Source organism: Pelophylax lessonae (assembly GCF_965119305.1).
Source record: "Pelophylax lessonae genome assembly, chromosome: 10".
In the NCBI taxonomy this organism is placed as follows: domain Eukaryota; kingdom Metazoa; phylum Chordata; class Amphibia; order Anura; family Ranidae; genus Pelophylax; species Pelophylax lessonae.
In genome coordinates, this window is record NC_138777.1 from 84,783,943 (window position 1) to 84,802,946 (window position 19,004).

Here is a 19,004-nt window from a genome sequence, read left to right on the forward strand (position 1 = left end):
TTGCTATGCATTGTTGTTAAAGCAGATGATGGTTGTCCAATAACTTGGTGGGAGGAGTTAAAGTTATGTGAGCAATTTTTACATCTCTACCCCAGAGATCAGACAAAAATTTGCCCTTTCAGCTGTAATTCATATAACACATCTCAAATCACAGCGTGATGGTTACTGTATTATGGGAAAGAGTTTGTACAAACACATCTATCATCATGTTCTTATTCAATCAGCATCTGTCTTGACACATTTCATGATGCTATGGGGATTAGAACGGGGGGGATTATGATGCCCTATAAACATAAATGTGGGGTATGTTCCTGACACTCAGAACTAAAGTAGCATGGTTGAGTGGCAAAACATCTTCAACATTATGGATCAAGTTAAATTTTACTACCTACTACAATCTAAAAGAAGAAAGAAAAAGAAAGACTGGATGCTTTGAAGTGGCGTCTTTCCCTATATTCTGTCAGGGGAAAAAGGAGGAAATTTTGAGCTGGTGATACAAGATTCCTCACCATGAGGGCATCTCCTTTGTTCCACAGGAGAGTAAAACCCGTCTTGGTATATACTTTAATGTATGCAACACTTTTCGTAATGATGATCCCATCTTTGTAGTATGGTGTCTTAGCACTGTAAAATATAATGATTAGAACAAAAAAATCAGATAATCATAAGTTTTCTTAAAAAAAAAAAAAAAAAACTGGAAACATGCATCAATACCTTGTATCTAATGGCATTAAAGCTGAACTCCTTGTAAACAACAAAATACACAGGAAGCTGTTAACTTGCCAAAAGATGTGCAATTCTGTTCACTCACCAATGTCCACCATGATACCCAGTCACGAAGAACCTTAAAATATTTTCTGTCCCAGCAACAGGAATGTCACACACTGAGATGCAAAACTATATTATTTTGTATTGAACATTATGCATTCCAATGCAAATACTGTGATAGATATTTCCAAAAGGTGGATAAGAATATGTTTAAAAAAATAAAGAGGTCAAAAGTCAATGTTCTATATAATAGTGTAATGGTAGGGGTTTTGTCACTCTTGGAGAAATCACTGGGGTTGATGTCCTAAAACTGGAGAGTGCAAAACCTGGTGCAGCTCTGAATAGAAACCACTCAGCTTCCGTAATCGAATAAGCTGAAGTTAGAAGCTGACTGGCTACCATGCACAGCTGATTTTACACTTTCCAGTTTTAGTAAATTAATCCACTGTGCCTAGAGAGAAACATGTCAGAAAACAATTAGTTCCTGCAAATTATTATATTAAAGAGACAATATTATTTTTCACCTTGGTGTGTGCCATTCCTGCTGCTAGTACAATTGATTTCTTTGGTAGAGACTAGCAGAGCCAGCATCCGAGATGTGGTAGAGGATCGTGGAGCTTGATCTCACCTGGAGCGCATGTGAAATATTTGATAATGGATACAATATTTATTTTCTAACCTTCACAGTTTGAACATTCAATTGCCTGCTTATTGGACAATGAATCAGCAGTTTATTGAAGCTGGTTTACTAGCAATGAAAAGACTAGAGAAAGAGAGGAGACACAGAAACCTGCATAACTTTACCATGAAATAGGGGGTGTCACCTCCTCTGACTATACAGTGTATAAGGAGTGTCTGAAACATAAGGCTGGACTAACAGAATTACAGGTACTATTACAGGTATCATTATTTTAACTGCTCAGTCCTTAGATAGCCTATTTCATCCATAGACTGGCTTTAAAAAGCAAGATCACTATACACAGAGCATTAAAGGAGAAGTACAGCCAAAGCTTGTTTGGCTGTACTACTCCTGTGACTCATTTTCACAGGAAGTCGGTTGAAGCCCACTGTCGGCTGATGTAATTGAGCTGGTCCAGGCCCAGGAAAGATTGCTTCCAAATGGTTGGGATCGTCCCACATGTCTGGACCGGCACCCAGCTCAGCCTCTCAGTGAGCCACTGAGAACCTGACACAGCCGCTCCAGTGAGCAGGGGGAGAGGGGGTCACAGAACAGAGAGCCAGTGACTGACAGTCCCCACTCTCTTCTTATGGAGATTTGAGATCCGAGCAATCAGCGGTGTTTGATCACTCGGTTCACTGGGTTCTAAGTTCATCCCCATTAGAAGTCTTTGAAGACGAGCGCGTAGGGTACGGCGTGCTGACGTCACTGCGCTGCCCTGAGGACGGGCTACACGAGAGCCGGCCGGCTTCTTGAACATGCGAGTTTTTATCGGTATCATGTGAGTGTTATTTTATATTTATTTAATAAATGCTGTACAGTATCACACTATCTAGTCCACTTTTTCTTTATGGTGTATTGAGCTCCATCTTGTGGACAATACTGGCACTACTATCCACTTCTGGCCGTAACCTGGGGGTTTGCTGGAGTTGGGATCTCTTCAGAGTGGCGCTGTGAGGAACCATACATAGAGGCTCATTTATACCAGAATCTGGTAAGGAGACATGCATGTCACTTGTGTGGGAGCACCGTGGTGATTAGCATTACAGGATCATTTCCATTCACTTCACTCATTACTTTGATTCTGGAATTTATTTTTGGGACTCTACTAAGCTCTATTATGGACTAACCTTATTTGATTTATTGTTCACCTAACATTCATGTGTTTGTGTTTTTACGGTCACAATCATTGCACTTTATTTTTTGCTTTTCACTGGTCATCTAGTGTTTCTTCTGTTTTAGGTTTATTCATTTATTTACTTATCCATATGTTTGTGATTCAGTGGTCACCAGATATACACATATTCACTATTTTTGTTGCCCACCTGGCACTTGGTGCTTATTTATTATTATTATTTTTGGGTGAATTTCCATACTCACCCTAATACTATTGTGATTGGTGTATTGCACATACCCATCAGTTCTCATTAGCGCAGCTTTTTTTATTTACTTTATTTACTCGGTTCTAAGTGTTAGAGTCGAAGGGGGACAGATGCAGCATCGGTCGATGCTGTATCCACCTAGATCAGTATGATTCCTAAATAATCACAAATCCCATACTTCTCTTGTAACCCCATCTGAGGCCTGAACAAGAAGATTCATGACATGATCACCATGTATTCTTTCAAAATAAATACCTGTATTGTAAAAGATTGCAAACAACTTTCAAAATCACTTCAAATGTAAAAGCTCATATGAAATTGTAGTTTTTGGCTTTATATCTTTTTTTAATAGATACCACATGCACTCTTAAAATGAGCTTTAAATCAAACCAAATTATGGATAATCTAGAAATATTTTTTTCTTTCAGTGCAGGTACAACTTTAATTCTCCTACAGAACAGATGAAAAAAATATGTTGTTATACATTTAACAAAAACATAATTGAAAACTTTGAAATGACTTACATGGATCCAGCTACCACTGCTATGCTGGTTTTCAGTTCAATGTTGACACCTTTGATAGTGATGAGGATCTTGTCTATGACTGGATGATCACTGTCAGTTGATCGGTGGATATGAACCAAGAATTCGCTATAAGAACTCCCACAGTGTGAAGCAAAGTTGTAGGTGCAGTTGCCAGGAAATTCGTAATAATCACCATCAAATGTTTTGAAGTGATAGTTCCCCCAAGTACTGCAGACATAGTGACCATGGTTACGGGTTCGACCTGTTAGGAGACAATATAGGTGGTCATCATTGATTACATTTAAACATTCCTTATAAAATTCTGTTCCAGATAATTTAATTCATTAGGCTCGAAGCTGAGTTAGACATATACATCGACAAAGTGACACCAGTGCTGCTTTGTGCATCAATACACAATGAATAAAGGGTACTATGGTAAAGCCCGAACAGGCTGTGGGGCCATGCCACTTTGTGTCATTCAACCAGGAAGACTGAGGACATCTTATGGCAAAAAAGAAATTCTATTGGTGGCTGCTCCAGAGTGAGGTGAGTAGTTTTCATTTTGTTCACCACCTGGGGTCCCATTTAACCACTTGCCGTCTTGCCAACAGTACAAATACAGCGGGAAGTCGGCTCTGTCCTGCGAAACGACATAACCATATGTCCTGTTGCGGGACTGCTAGTGAGGGTGCGTGCGCGCCATCAGAGGCACGTGCACATGCCAATTGGCTACAGGGGGAGCCAATCAGTGGGTCCGACAGCTGCGATGTCCGCCGGGCACCCACGATAGCTCCCTATGGAGACAGATTGCGGCAGACCGCTGTTCTGTCAGTTATGAACACAGGGATCCTGTGTTCCTCTTACTTAGGAACACAGGTCTCTATGTTCATTCAGCAAGCCCATCCCCACACAGTTAGAAAGCACTACATAGGGACACATGTAACCCTTTGATCGCCCCTGATGTTAACCACGTCCCTGCCAGTGTAATTAGTACAGTAAAAATGCATATTTTTAGCACTGATTAATGTAGTAATGTCACTGGTCCCCCTAAAAGTGTCAAAAATATCAGTTAGGTGTCTGATCATTCTCCCTTGTGTAACAGCAGAGATCATACGGTCCTACTATGTAGGACCGTAGATCTCTGCTGTTACATGAAAAGCCACATCCAATCACAGTTAGAAGCACGCCCCTAGGGAAACACTTAGCCCCTCCTTCTCCAATAAAGTTAACCCCTTCCCTGCCAGTGTAATTTTTACAGTAACAGTGCATATGTATAGCACTGATTACTGTAGTAATGTCACTGGTACCCCCAAAAAGTGTCAAAAATGTCAGTCAAGGGTCCGAACTGTCCGCCGCAATGTCACATCCAGCAAAAAAATCGCAGATTGCCGCCATTACTCGTTAAAAAAAAACAATAAAAATGACAAAAATCTTTCCCTGTCGTTAGTAAACGCAATAACTTTTGCGCAAACCAATAAAAATACGCTTTTTGCGATTTTTTTTACCAAACATATGTAGCAGAAAACAAATTGGCCTAAAATGTTAAAAAATTTTGATTTTTAAATTTTTTGGGGGGGAATTGCATATGAAAAAATGTGAAAAATATTGTTATTTTTGCAAAATTGTCGCTCTTTTTTTGTTTATAGCGCATGATCAAAAAAATCGCACAGGTGATCAAATACCACCAAAAGAAAGCTCTGTTTGTGGTAAAAAAAAGGACATCAATTTCATTTGGGTACAGCGTCGCACGACGGCGCAATTGTCCATTAAGGTCCCGCAGTGCCGAATCGCAAAATAGGCCCTGATCAGGAAGGGGGTAAAATCTTCTGGGGCTTAAGTGGTTAAAACAGGAATATCCAAGTATGCAGGCATCCGGGGTAAAGCTGTCCATATAGACCGTCCTCTGCACATGCCATCAATGTCATCCCTTCCATGTAGTGCTCCATGAGCGCTTCAAGCCTCGCTTTCAGAACGCTCTAACGCAGGGTAGTCTTCCCGATCACGACTGCAGACTGACAGAGGCGATTTCCGGCAGTGAGGAGGACGGTCTTTGTGGGCAGCTTTTCCCCCGGATGCCTGCATACTTAGATGTGCCTCTTTTAATCATCAACCATGTGAGTTGCTAAATGTTGTATCTCCATTAAATGTAACCATACTGCTACACTTAGAGGTGCCTCTCTCCTCTTTTATACTCTGTAGGTGCTGCTGGATTTTGCTTCTAATCTCCTTGTGGAGGCGCCATTTGTGGATGGAAATGTTATGGTTACACAACCTATCACATTGCTATAATCTTTTTCTATGGACTATAAACTGAAGGACTTATGAATAAATGGTTGTGGAACAAATCATCTGAGTTTCCATGATTTCTTATGGGGAAATTTTCTTTGATATAAGAGTACTTTGGATTACAAGCTTGTTTCTTGAACGAATTATGCTCACAATCCAAGGTTTTACTGTACTTTTAAAGCGGAGCTCCACCCAAAACGGGAAGTTCCGCTTTAAGCACTCCTCCCCCATCCTATGCCATATTTGGCATGTCATTTTTGTTTGGGGGAGGGGAGCGGGTATCTAGTTTTGACAGGTACCCATTTCCACTTCCGCTCGGACAGGTTAGGCAATCTGAGTTGAAGTTATTTTCTCCCCCTCCCTCCCTGCAATCTCCTGGGACACATCAGATTGCCTGACCATTGAGGAGTCGCAGCATGACTCGTGCATGCGCAGTGCACACCCAGCTTTGAAGCCGAGAGCTGTCACAGCTGGGTGCTCACACTTGTAATGCCTACGCCTGGAAGAGGAGAGGGAGAGAACCAAGGGTTCAGGTGGCCACATCGCTGGATCCTGGGAGAGGAAAGTGCGTGTTTAGTAAAAGTCAGCAGCTACACTTTTTATAGCTGCTGCCTTTTAATAAATGACTGGAACTCCGCTTTAGGTTGAAATTCAATCCGCTTATATTTTGCCTTCATTGGTTCCTCCATCCACCCCCTCATCAATATGCTGATAAATTGATTTAAAAAAAAGCTTGCTGTTTTAATTACATCCCTTTTTTTAGACCCATATCACTGAGTCTCTGTGCATCTCTATGCAATGTAGGCAGATCATTTCCAATGGGAGGGGCCAGAAGGGTGAGGTACATAAATTCCTGAAAACCTCACCACACACTGCCTCATTTCTTCTCTCAAGAGCCCTCTGTTCTGATCAGTGGTGGCTGGTGCGTTGGGGGCGCAGGGGCGCCGCCCCCCCCCCAGCCATGCGTCCAACCCCCTAATCTACACGCGGGGCGCCGGACGCATGAACTTCAATGGGGCTTTTTTTTTTTTTAGCCATGTGATTAGAGCCAGAGGCTCTAATAGGCTAAAGAAAAGGGTGGGCTCGGGGCGCAGCATTAATTCATATACGCGTGTTTATGGGGCCAAAAAGGTTGAATGAAGCTGAATCAAATACAAAGCACCCTCCAGTCATTGATTAATAAATTCCTACATTTAATAAAAGCATAAAAATATGGAAAAACAAGTGTTTAAAAACGTAAAAGCCCCTTAAGATATTAGTTAATGTAACTAGTGCAATAGCAACTAAATAAAGTGTTCTTTTAACATTTATAGGAAAGGTATTCTACTTTTAATAATGTTTTTAATAAAAATATAGATAAGTAAGCACGCACGCTGGCTTCATACAACTGCTAGTTCTGTTCATGTCAGTAGCACTGAATTCACCCGTGTCTTTCCTTGTAATAGTTTATCATGCCTGAAGATCAACTCAAAGCGTAAAACATGCAATGTTTACATTACATGGGTTATTTGCTTGAAAAAATATTTTTCTAATTTACTGAAAGTTTTATCACTTGAAATAGCTAAATTTAAAAGAGAAGTATAGGTTTAGATAAAAAAAAAAAATATATATATATATATATATATACACTCACCTAGGGGGGCGCAGTATCGGTCTAATGCTGCATCTGTCCCCTGCAGGCCCTAAGTCCAAGAACTGAGCGATCACACACTGCTGATCATTCAGTGTTTACTACTAGGCTGCAGAGAGCTGGTGTCTGCCCCTCCAGTGCTCACTGGAGCGCTGGGCAGTGGAGAGGACAGAAGAGGCTGACTCATGCTCTCAGAGCTTCACTGAGAGTTTGAGCTAGTTGCTGGTCCAGGCATATGGGTGGATCCCAACCATATGGTTGCGATCGTTTCAGAGCCTGGGCTGGCTTTGTGACATCAGCCGACATCGGGCTTTAGCTGAAAATGGGTCACAGGAGTGCAGAACGAACTGCACTCCTGTGATCCATAGGAAAAGTGCAGCCAAAATAGCTTTGGCTATACTTCTCCTTTAATGCACACACATTTATAATTTTTTTGTATTTTGAGTGTAAAATCCAATTTATAAATATAATTGCACGGGTGCATCTCTAGCCACTCTTTTTTGTAGTTTGGGATAGAGTAGAGAATGGATAAAACTCCTCCCAGGTTTCTGTCCATGCCCTATTAGGCTGATTGCCATTCATTACCTTAAAGGGGTATTAAACCCCCAAAATACAAAAAACTAATATACTGCAGATTTTAAATACTTAAAAGTGGTGTCTGCATTTGTTTTCTTGTTTTAGAAATGTTTCCTTTATTGTCAGGAGGTAATCCAGCCAGTAACACACTACCTGTCTGTCTCCACTATGAAACAGAGACACCTTTGGACAGCAGCACAGTCATTCTGGGGAGAGAGTAGATGTAGATGTTAGATGCACTAGCAGATTTAGATGGACTTCACTAACAAGCTAAAGCTGAACTCCAGCTAACACTGCAAAAGCAGTTACAGCGACAGCTTTTTTCTTCTTGGATAAAGGTTTTACATAAATGAATAAAAGCTGATCATTGTAAGCTCCCCTGTCATTGTTAAATGGTTTGTCCCAACCCTTTGTCACTTTTGGAAAACAGCTTGGTCTGGTAAAGGAAATTGAAAACTAACAGACTTACTGGCTGGATCACTAGGTGAAAATAAAGGGAAAAAAGCCTAAGGGCTGGTTCACACCAGATGCTTTTAAGTACATTTTTAAAATGCATTTGTAATGCATATTTAGTAATTGTGATGTATTCCAAATTCCCTAGTTCACTAGTGCGATCAGTTCCAGTGCTTTAACCTCCTTGGCGGTATTCCCGAGTGTGGCTCGGGGTGAAATTTCAGTGCCATTAGTGGTAACCCCGAGCCACACTCAGGGTACCGCCAGGGAGGATTGCTGGATCCTGGAAGAGGTTACTTACCTTGTCCCCGGGATCCCGCAATGTGTTCCTGCAGCATACGGTGGCCGGATATTCCGCCTGATGCTGTGAGCCCCGGCTTCCGTCTCCTGTGAGCATCACATCGCAGGGGGGTGGAACCAGCGGCAAATTTGAAAATTAAAACACACAAACACACTGATATATTGTAATCCTATTGGATTACATTACTAAATAAAATACATTGACATTAGTTTGTCCCCCAGTGCCCTTGCCTGCAGTTTTACTGTACTATATATATATATATATATATATATATATATATATATATATATATATATATATATATATATATATACACACATATATATATATATATACACACACACATATGTGTGTATATATATATATATATCGACTTTAACTTTTTTATAGTTATTTATTATATTATAATTTATTATTTTGTGTTTCAAACTTTATCATACCCGAGATGTTATAAAGAAGAAAAAAAAATCATATGTAAATAGTTGGTTTGGGCTGCTCGTCCTTAAGAATTACATGCAAAATAATTGTACCGCTTTCAGCACCTAAAATCAGAAACAATCATACCGCCAGGGAGGTTAAACAAAAGTACAACCTGCTGCATTTTTTCATCCAGTACACATCAAAATGCATGTAGATGCATGTAAACACACAGGAACACACATAAGAAGCCATTACCCTAAGATTTTTCAAGTGTCAAAATAAACAAGAGCAAAAAAACATACCGGAACATATTAAAAACACATCAAAAATGTGTCTAAACATGCATTTAAAAATGTTGAAATTGTGGTGTGAAAAAAAAACGAATGCGGCCACCACATCTAAGAATTGGTAAGCTGCAATATAATAAATTTTTCTTTTGGGAATAAGTACCACTTTAGGATGTCACAAGAATGGGTGACCTATTGGAAAATATTCCCTTACCTTATGATCTGGTACCTTAACTGTAAAATTTAAGATATCAATTAAAATTTTCTGCCCCATTGCCAATATTTACCAGGACAAATAGAGAGGGCATTTTCCCAATAGAACACGGGAAGAAAAAAAAAAGCCCAACAAGCATTTTTAACAATTCTCTTGCTCTATTCAAAATTAAAAGTTTTGGCTATAGATAAAATGCAAAATACCATTGGCTTGTGAGTTTCAATAAGATTGTCTATTGAGGAGAGCAGGGAAAGACTTATTTGAAGTGATGATACAATAATAATCAGTATATAAATAGCAATTTCATGAACAAGGGGATTAAAAACCCTGGAAATATTTATGTTTGTGAAATAACCACTTTAAGGCTCCATGTACACGGGACGCTGGAAATGGCCGTTTAGGAGCAGTTGGGCGTTTTTTTTAGAAGCCCCTGAACCCATCTACATTTTATCTTATCTGTCCATGTACACCAGGTCGTTTACAGTCATTTGCAGGCAGTTGCGTTCAGGGACTTTTTTTAGAACGCAATTATTTGTGTCCGAACGTGTGTTTCCCGGCGTTTCAAACGCAAAAACGCAACCGAATGCGTCCGAACGCGACCGAACGCGATGACCCGCATTTAGCGTTCGCGTTTTTCCACTTTAAAGGGGAATCATTTTTTTTACCTCTAGGAACGGTTCTAAATGCAAACGCCCGCAAACGCGGGTACAAACGCAACCGAACGGACGTTTCAAACGTCCTAAAAATTCCAGCATGCAAAGGGATTTTTAACAACGTCCCGTGTACATGGAGCCTTAAGAGGAAGTTAAAAATAGCTAAAATAGAAATTACAGCTAAAACAAGACATCAGCGACTAGACCTTATAATGTAGTTCTGTTGCCTTGCTGTTGTTATTTAAACTATTTTTCATCCTAATGCACATAATGCCAAAATTTTGGGAGATAAATGGGCAGTCATAGAGGAACAAATACCTGAATCCATAATAACGACACCAAAGACAGCCTGTGCCAGCCACAGCACGACCAAGCTGGCAGCCTGGTACCCCATTGTCTACCCTAGAAGCAACGGCCTATCAGTAGTATAAGGTACAGTTACTTCTTGCTATTTATAAGACTATTTGGTATGTTAGTGACCTCACACCAGGAAGGGTAGGGAAATATCCAATCTTTACAATCAGCAAACATTACTTTTTTTCCTTCTTCATTTTAAGGCTATGAGGAAGGGATCTTCTGAAAGATATTCAGTTTTTAACCAGGTAACTGCTGGACAAGTCTGTCTACTCAGACAATGCCATTAACAAAATGCAAATCACCTGTTCCTTTTACCTATTTTAGAGACTTTATTAAAGATTTAAAAACTTGATTTGTGTTGATTAATTATGCAGTCAAAGTTCCAGACATTGACTAAATCAGCAGTTTCAGTTTTAGAATCAATTTTTCTTTTTTTTTAATTCCACCTCGAACATCAAAGCAGCAAAGTAAAAAATGTATTAATTTTTGTTAACTCATTATGTGTATTGCACTGCAACAATCTAAAACATTATATAATAATATTAGCTTATATGTTGACCATGTTCCATTCATGTTAAAAGTTTGTGTTATTTATGTAATTTCTGTAAAGATTAGTAGTATTTTATTTTTATTTTTCTTTGTCTTTATTTTCTGTTGCTTTTATTTTGCAGAAAATAAGAATTAATTATAAGTGTTGCTCATTGTGACCAATCAAAATTCTTACTTAAGGTGACACTAAATGATCTCATTATTCTCCAAATGTATTCCATACACATCTGCCACTTAATAACCCTGTAATCTATTTTTCATGAAAATGTTTCTTACTATGTTTTTCTGCCTTTTATTAACCTCCAAGAGCAGTACACGTTATTAACAGTCGCGTGTATATATATATATATATATATATATATATATATATATATATATATAGAGAGAGAGACAGAGAGAGAGGATAGATAGATAGATAGATAGATAGATAGATAGATAGATAGATAGATAGATAGATAGATAGATAGATAGATAGATAGATAGATAGATAGATAGATAGATAGATAGATAGATAGATAGATAGATAGATAGATAGATAGATAGATAGATAGATAGATAGATAGATAGATAGATAGATAGATAGATAGATAGATAGATAGATAGATAGATGTAATATTTGAGAGCCAATACCTCCATTGCTCACTGCACAGAATTCTTGTATAGATATATATTTATCAGTTGGATAGATTATACAGGTTACAATAAACTAAAACCAGTACTTGACCAAACTGGTATAGAAATGATTTCACTTTGTGAATAGAAAAATTGTAAAATACAGCTGCGTTAACAAATAACCTAAAAAAATAGCAGCTGACACCACAACTGACATAAATTGTTATTGATAAAATTATAATACAAAGCGCATAGCTATGTGAAAAAAATGATATATTGACACCAATGTATGAAAAGAACTGTGTGCATACAATCTCCTAAACTGATGAAGAATGTAAAAAAGTCCATACAATAAGTAATAAAGTGAAGTAATTCAGAAAAGTAAATAGCACAGAGAGTCCAATTGATGAACTGTGAATCCTTAGAAGTTGTGCAAAGCATCTAGTGAAAGCCAAGTGAGGAGCCAACACCCACAGAAGAGGGATATAGATGTGTGCTCACCGGATTCTTTGGACCCAGGTGCCTTGTAGCATGTGAAATATTTGACAGATTCATACAAACCTTATACTGTAAGAGGGTCAAACACGCATAGTGCTGATCCACAGCTCCCGCATTCTGGGGGGATCCAGATAACCATGGTCTCACAAATGATGACAGGTCACTGGGGATAGATGACTCAGACCTCCAGACAATCCACATTCCATTCAAGAAATGGAGACACCCACATAGTGTAATACCGCTTAATAATACGACTTCACGCAAAATCACGTAAATAAACGTTGGCTGATTTTGCATGGTTATACCGGGATGATGCCTCTATCTAGAGGCATCATCCCGGTACCATTTTTTAGAGCCGGCGGTTGGCTTTCTGGCAGTAATGACCGATGCGGCTCAGGAGCTGCTCGATCGTTACCCCGGCGAGTGGGAGGGGACGTCCCCCCTCCCGCCGCCTTCCGCAGCTCTGCCCGTGTCTCCCGTCCCACCGGGAGACCCGAGCAAGCAGCCGGCACATCTGCCAGCTGGATGGAGTCCCGATCTAAGCCAGATGCAGCTTTGATCGGGTGTCCGATGACGTAACCCGGAGGCGGCGTCCATGACGTCACATCCAGGTTGCTCGTCTGCTAAAGGCAGCAGATTCAAAAAGTGAGTGTATTCAAAAATGCAGTTTTTGGCGTTTTGAATATATGGAAGTGTAGTGGAGGGGTCTAGGGTCTTTTAGACCCTCGATCCCTCCATAAAGAGTACCTGTCACTGCATATTGCTGTCACAAGGGATGTTTACTTACAGGGCTAATCACAGCCCATCTGTACCATGTGATTAGCTGTGGCCAATCTCAGCTAACCACAATAGTTAACAATGAATGAATCTATTTCATTCAGAAAAAATGGTTGTTTATAACAGTGAAATTCACTGGTATAAGCAATCGCAATGTGTAAAAAAAAAAAAAAAAAAAACCTGTTTGTTAAAACGGTATTGCTCTGGTTACAGTGTGTTTATAAAAAATCATAAAAATAGAAAAAAATATAATAATAAAAAAATATATTAAAAATTTTGTTTTTTCTTTTTTTGTTTTTACATTCTGTCACAAGTCAGTGTCCCTGATCACTGCCACACCAGTTATATGAGTTATATGGGCTGCTCCTGTACTTCCTGGATTCAGCAAAGCACAGTCCGGGCCCCTCCCCTATGCGTGGCGACACAGAGTCACGTGTCTTCATCAGGGGGAAATATGTCTATGCTTAATCGCTAGGTTGCAGGAGCAGAGGTGAGGACCCAGTCACATAGGGTGTAGTGGTGAAGGCACGTTTTACTACGAAGGATACCCTTGGATCACTTAAAGTGGACTTTATAGAGTGCACCTTGGGGAAGTGCAATGCTTTTCTTATCATGGGAAAACGCCATTAGCATTATTTTGATCTCTTTATTTAGTGAATGTCGTATACAATCTGATTGTCACAATCGATACTTATTCACTTATTCACTTTATTTATGGATGGTGTCTGTAATTTAATTTCATTGCCATAACCGTTACCTATTCTCTTTTATACAGTTATTTGTCTGCTGATCACACTTGCACGATTCACACTTTATATAATACGTTTATTATTGTGATTATTGTTTACATTATATGCGTTTTTTATTGGTTTACACTCACTGTATTGTGGAACACATATGCACATGTGCACTTTACATTGATTTATTTATGTTCACATTTTTTGGTAATCACTGAACATATAAATTGCATATCACTTACTTACCCTATTGTATTGCGCGGCACTATTTATTTCATTGGTTGTGGACTCTATAACTTTTCTACAGACTAAATAATATACAATGATTTGGGTTATTTTCACCAAAGAAATGTAGCTGAATAAAGTTTGACCTGAATTTTTGATCTTTTTTTGTTTATTTAGCAAAAAATGAAATACCCAGTGGCGATTAAATACCACCAACATTTAAAAAATGTTATATGAGTACAGTGTTGCATGACCGCTCAATTTTTATTCAAAATGCGACAGTGCTGAAAACTGAAAATTGGGCCTGGGCAGGTAGGGAGTGAAAGTGCCTGGTATTGAAGTGGTAAGTGACCTTGCAGCTTGAGAAATTAGGGAAAATGTGCTAAAGTAACAACCATATGGTAATAAATACAGATTTGGGTAAATAGATTTGAATTTTTGCACTTGATTGAATGGTGGAAGTAAACTCAGCTTCAACTTATTTACTTTGCAAAGTGAACAGTCCCTACTCTTTTAGTGAATGAACCCAAATGCAACATATTATGAAGAGGCACACTTGAAATATTTACAGCAAGAAGGTAGCGTATTATTACGCGTTTATTACGTTGTTATTATTATGTTGCTGTTCCTATACCAAAACCTATTATCTTTTGTAACTACTTTTAAGTCAATAATTAAGGTGGACTTTTATAAAACTTAACTTTAATTAATACATTTATTATAATGAATACACTTAATTATGGTTAAACGGCAGAAGACAAGAAATAAAGGCATCTAAATTTACCTGCTCATACGTTTCCTTTTCCTTATCAGCAACTTGGAAGCTTTAAGAACCAAGGCCTTTAACATGCAAATTTCAGCATGGAGATTAAATCAGTTTGTGATAGCTATTTTTGTACAAATCAGCAGAAGCATCTCTGAAATTGTCAGTACTAAACTTTACTGATCTAGCCTTTAAAATTGCAATGTTAGATTAGGGGACAGCAAATACTGGGACTCCCTCATACTATCACATAGACACATCTATGGTTAGTAAATACCCGAACTGTTCTACTGGTCTGTAATATCCAGTTGTTGTGGGCAGAGATAACCTCCTAAACCTACTGCTTAATTGGTCCCTCTTGATGCTTTTTGGCAAATACATGAATGGACATTCACTGCAAAACCCCATCATTGGCAGGTAATGAAAGGTTTGAAGGCTTTTAAAGGGGGCCTTTTTTCTTAGAACAAAAGCTTTTCCTGCCATGGTGTCAGTTGTATTAAGAAAAATGTTTGATTGGGAGTCCTACTGGCACCAATGCAAAAGGGAGAATTTGATCATGCCTCACTGTGTTACTGTAGACACAGCACAGTGTTTAAAATGGAGCATATCATGTACAGCACAGCATACAAAATGAGGCTATGTGGAATAGGGAGTATACATCACCCTATAAAAATAGAGCACTGATAATTATAATATGAACAGCACAGCCTTTAGAATCAGGGGATGTGGAATGGGAAATGTTCAGCACAGTGTACAGAATGTGATGATGTGAAATATGAATTGTACAGCACAGCATACAGAAAGGGTTAGCATGAAACATAAAATGTAAAACACAATGCATACAAAGGGGCAGTGTGGAATAACATTTGCAACCCAGTGTACGAACTGTATTAACATCAGATATAAAATGTACAGCACAGAGTAGAGAATTTGGCAGTTTGAAAAAGGGAATGTATAACATGGTGTACAGAGTAAGGTGATGCAGAAAAAGGATTGTACTGCACAATATACAAAAAAAGACGGTGTGATACATGTAGCATGCATGTGTATAGAATGAGACAGTGTGAACAGGGAATGTACAGCATGGCAGATGAAATGAGCCAGTGTGGTATGGCATATGAAAGGAGGCATTGTGGAATGGGGAATGTGAAGCTTGGCATATGGAAAGAGACATTGTGCAATAGAGAATGTGCAGCATAAAATACAGAAAGAGACATTGTGAAGTAGGGATTGTGAAGCATGGCATACAGAAGGAGACATTGTGGAGTAGAGAATGTGCAGCATAACATACAGAAGGAGACATTGTGGAAAAAGAAATGTGCAGCATGGCATACAGAATGAGGCATTGTGGAAAAGCGAATGTGCAGCATGGTGTACAGAATGAGGCACTGTGGAATAGGGAATGTGCAGCATGGTGTACAGAATGAGGCACTGTGGAATAGGGAATGTACAGCATGGTGTACAGAATGAGGCATTGTGGAAAAGGGAATGCACAGCATAACATACAGAAGGAGACATTGTGGAAAAAGAAACGTGCAGCATGGTTTACAGAATGAGGCATTGTGGAATAGGGAATGTGCAGCATGGTGTACAGAATGAGGCATTGTGGAATAGGAAATGCACAGCATAACATAAAGAAGGAGACATTGTGGAATAGGGAATGGGCAGCATGGCATACAGAATGAGGCATTGTGGAATTGGAAATGTGCAGCATGGTGTACAGAATGAGGTATCGTGGAATAGGGAATGTGCACCATAACATACAGAAGGAGACATTGTGGAAAGGGAATGTGCAGCATGGCATACAGAAGGAGACATTGTGGAATTGGAAATGTGCAGCATGGTGTACAGAATGAGGTATTGTGGAATAGGGAATGTGCAGCATAACATACAGGAGACATTGTGGAATAGGAAATGTGCAGCATGGTGTACAGAATAGGAAATGGGCAGCATGGTGTACAGAATGAGGCATTATGGAATAGGGAATGCGCAGCATAACATACAGAAGGAGACATTGTGGAATAGGGAATGTGCAGCAAGGCATACAGAAGGAGAGGTTGTGGAATAGAGAATGTGCAGCATAGGATACAGAATGAGGCATTTTGCAAGCACGGCATACAGAAAGAGGCATTACAGTTTGGGGAATGTGAAACATGACACAAGAAATGAGGTGTTTCGAAATAGGAAATGTATAGCAGAGAGAGACAGAGTGCAGTGTACTGTAAGCACAAAAGTGTTCTACAGGCTGAAGGTTTTTTTACATAATTGCATTGTCTGCTTTAAAGTAAAAAACCTTTTGAGTGCAGCTAGCCCTTATACTTACCTGAACCCGATCTTGATCCAGCATTGTGCATGAAAGCTCTCTCCATTCTCATAGACTCAGAGACCATAGCAGGGGCCAATTACAGCCAGTAAGGGGGCAATGTGGGGGGCGAAGCCAAGACACGCTTTGTGTTGGACACACAGAGCTAACTCAGGAGCGAGCCTGCAGAAGTTCCCTGATAGCAAGTGTCTTGCTATGGTGGGCACATGGTGGGAAGAGGAGCCAGAAGCACCAGCGGGGGACCCAAGAAGAGGAGGGTCAGGGCTGCCCTTTGAAAAACAATAGCAAATAAATGTGACATGTTTTTTTTTTTTAATAAATAAATAAATAAAGGTTTACAATCACTTTAATGTACTAGCAGAGTTGTTTTATCACCTCATTTGAATTGGCTTGTTGCTGCTGCTCAGTACCGTGACCCTGTCCAGCACTTTGGTAATACTTACAGATCAAACACAAATGAATGATCCCTAGCCCCATGCATACATCCATCAGTACAGCACCTGAAAATGCTGATTGCACCTTTGTAGGTAATATATAACAAATGATAAAACACACTCGATCCATGGTGAAGCAGCAGACCAAAGTGAGCAAATTCAACAAATATAAATATACTGTAAGGTTTTACAACGGAATGTCTGTGCTTCTTTTCCCTCTTTTCCTTCTATGCTGTACCGCCAACATGCTCTGCAGCTTTCCAAGTGCATCGAGACAAATCTCCAGGGAGTTCATCCATCCGTATCTATTCACTTTAACTGAGTACACAACTTATTGTAAATGGGTATTAAAGTAGCTCTCTTTGATATCTGCAACATTAACCACTTAAGAACCCAGCCTTTTTCTGACATTTGATGTTTACAAATAAAAATCTGTATTTTTTGCTGGAAAATTTCTTAGAAACCCCCTTTATATTAGCAGATAACCTTGGTCGTTACACTTTTTTAATGGCACACAGTTTTTGTGCAGCGGTTTTTCAAATGCAATTTTTTTAGAAAAAAACACACTTTAATGAACTGAAAAAAAAAAAAACATAATATAAACCCCAATTTTTTCATATAGTATAAAAGATTATGTTACACCGAGTAAATAGATAGATACTTAACATGTCAAGCTTTAAAGTTTAAGAAATGTGACCAAAATGTAAACGTGAAACATATGATGATAAAACAGTAATGATCTGAAGCAATAAAACGGAAATCCTAAATAACTAAATAATAATTGAATAAGGTGCTGACAAGATATATAAATAAATAAAGTGATCAGTGCCGGATCATAAAGGTGATAGTAAATAAATAATTGATAAATAAATATGCTGATGGTGGGCAACAAACTGGTTGCACAATAACAGTGATGTAAATAACAATATTCAGTGCAGGTGAGAGTGTAGAACAGGGGTGGGGAACCTTTTTTCTGCCAAGGGCCATTTGGGTATTTATAAAATTATTCGGGGGCCATACAAAATTATCAACTTAAAAATGTGCCTGTTATATTTGGTCAAACATTTAATGAACTCACCCCTAATGTGATGGCTGCAACTGCTTCTCTTTGGTGAGGTGTGTGATGTTAGCTAGTATTGATGATGTTGCTACTCGCAACTGGTTTTCCAGGTTTGCATCGGTTAGTCTGGAGCGCAGTCGACTCTCTGTGGTGGTAAGTTTTGATAGAAACTGCTGGTGGGTACAGCTGGCGGGAACAGCTGGCTGGTACTGCTGGTGGGTACTGCTGGCTGGTACTGCTGGCGGGTACTGCTGGCTGGTACTGCTGGCGGGTACTGCTGGCTGGTACTTCTGGTGGGAAATGTTGGCTGGTACTGCTGTGCATACTGCTGGCTGGTACTGCTGGTGGGTAAAGCTGGCTGGTACTGCTGGTGGGTACAGCTGGCTGGTACTGCTGTGAGGCGCCGCGCTGGAGGAAAAGGCGATGTTTCCTGTATTGGTCACAGGCGGAGAGCATTTGATATCACTCCGCCTGTGACTCACTCAGACTGTCAGAA

General features: G+C 39.4%; 1 protein-coding gene across 1 annotated transcript in view; it reads right to left on the reverse strand.

Moving 5' to 3' along the window:
* The window catches only part of LOC309565966 (mucin-5AC-like), a gene marked incomplete at its 3' end in the record, with an annotated part of 179,326 nt that extends 168,740 nt beyond the window's left edge, over positions 1 to 10,586 (reverse strand). Inside the window, exons 1-3 of the mRNA XM_082270993.1 lie at positions 10,492 to 10,586; positions 3,354 to 3,615; positions 510 to 624 (exon numbers count right to left, since the gene is read on the reverse strand). Of these exons, the coding sequence (XP_082127119.1) occupies positions 510 to 624; positions 3,354 to 3,615; positions 10,492 to 10,567 (453 nt within the window). The 5' untranslated portion in view covers positions 10,568 to 10,586. The remainder of the gene's footprint in view (positions 1 to 509; positions 625 to 3,353; positions 3,616 to 10,491) is intronic.
* Between the last annotated feature and the right edge of the window lie 8,418 nt (positions 10,587 to 19,004).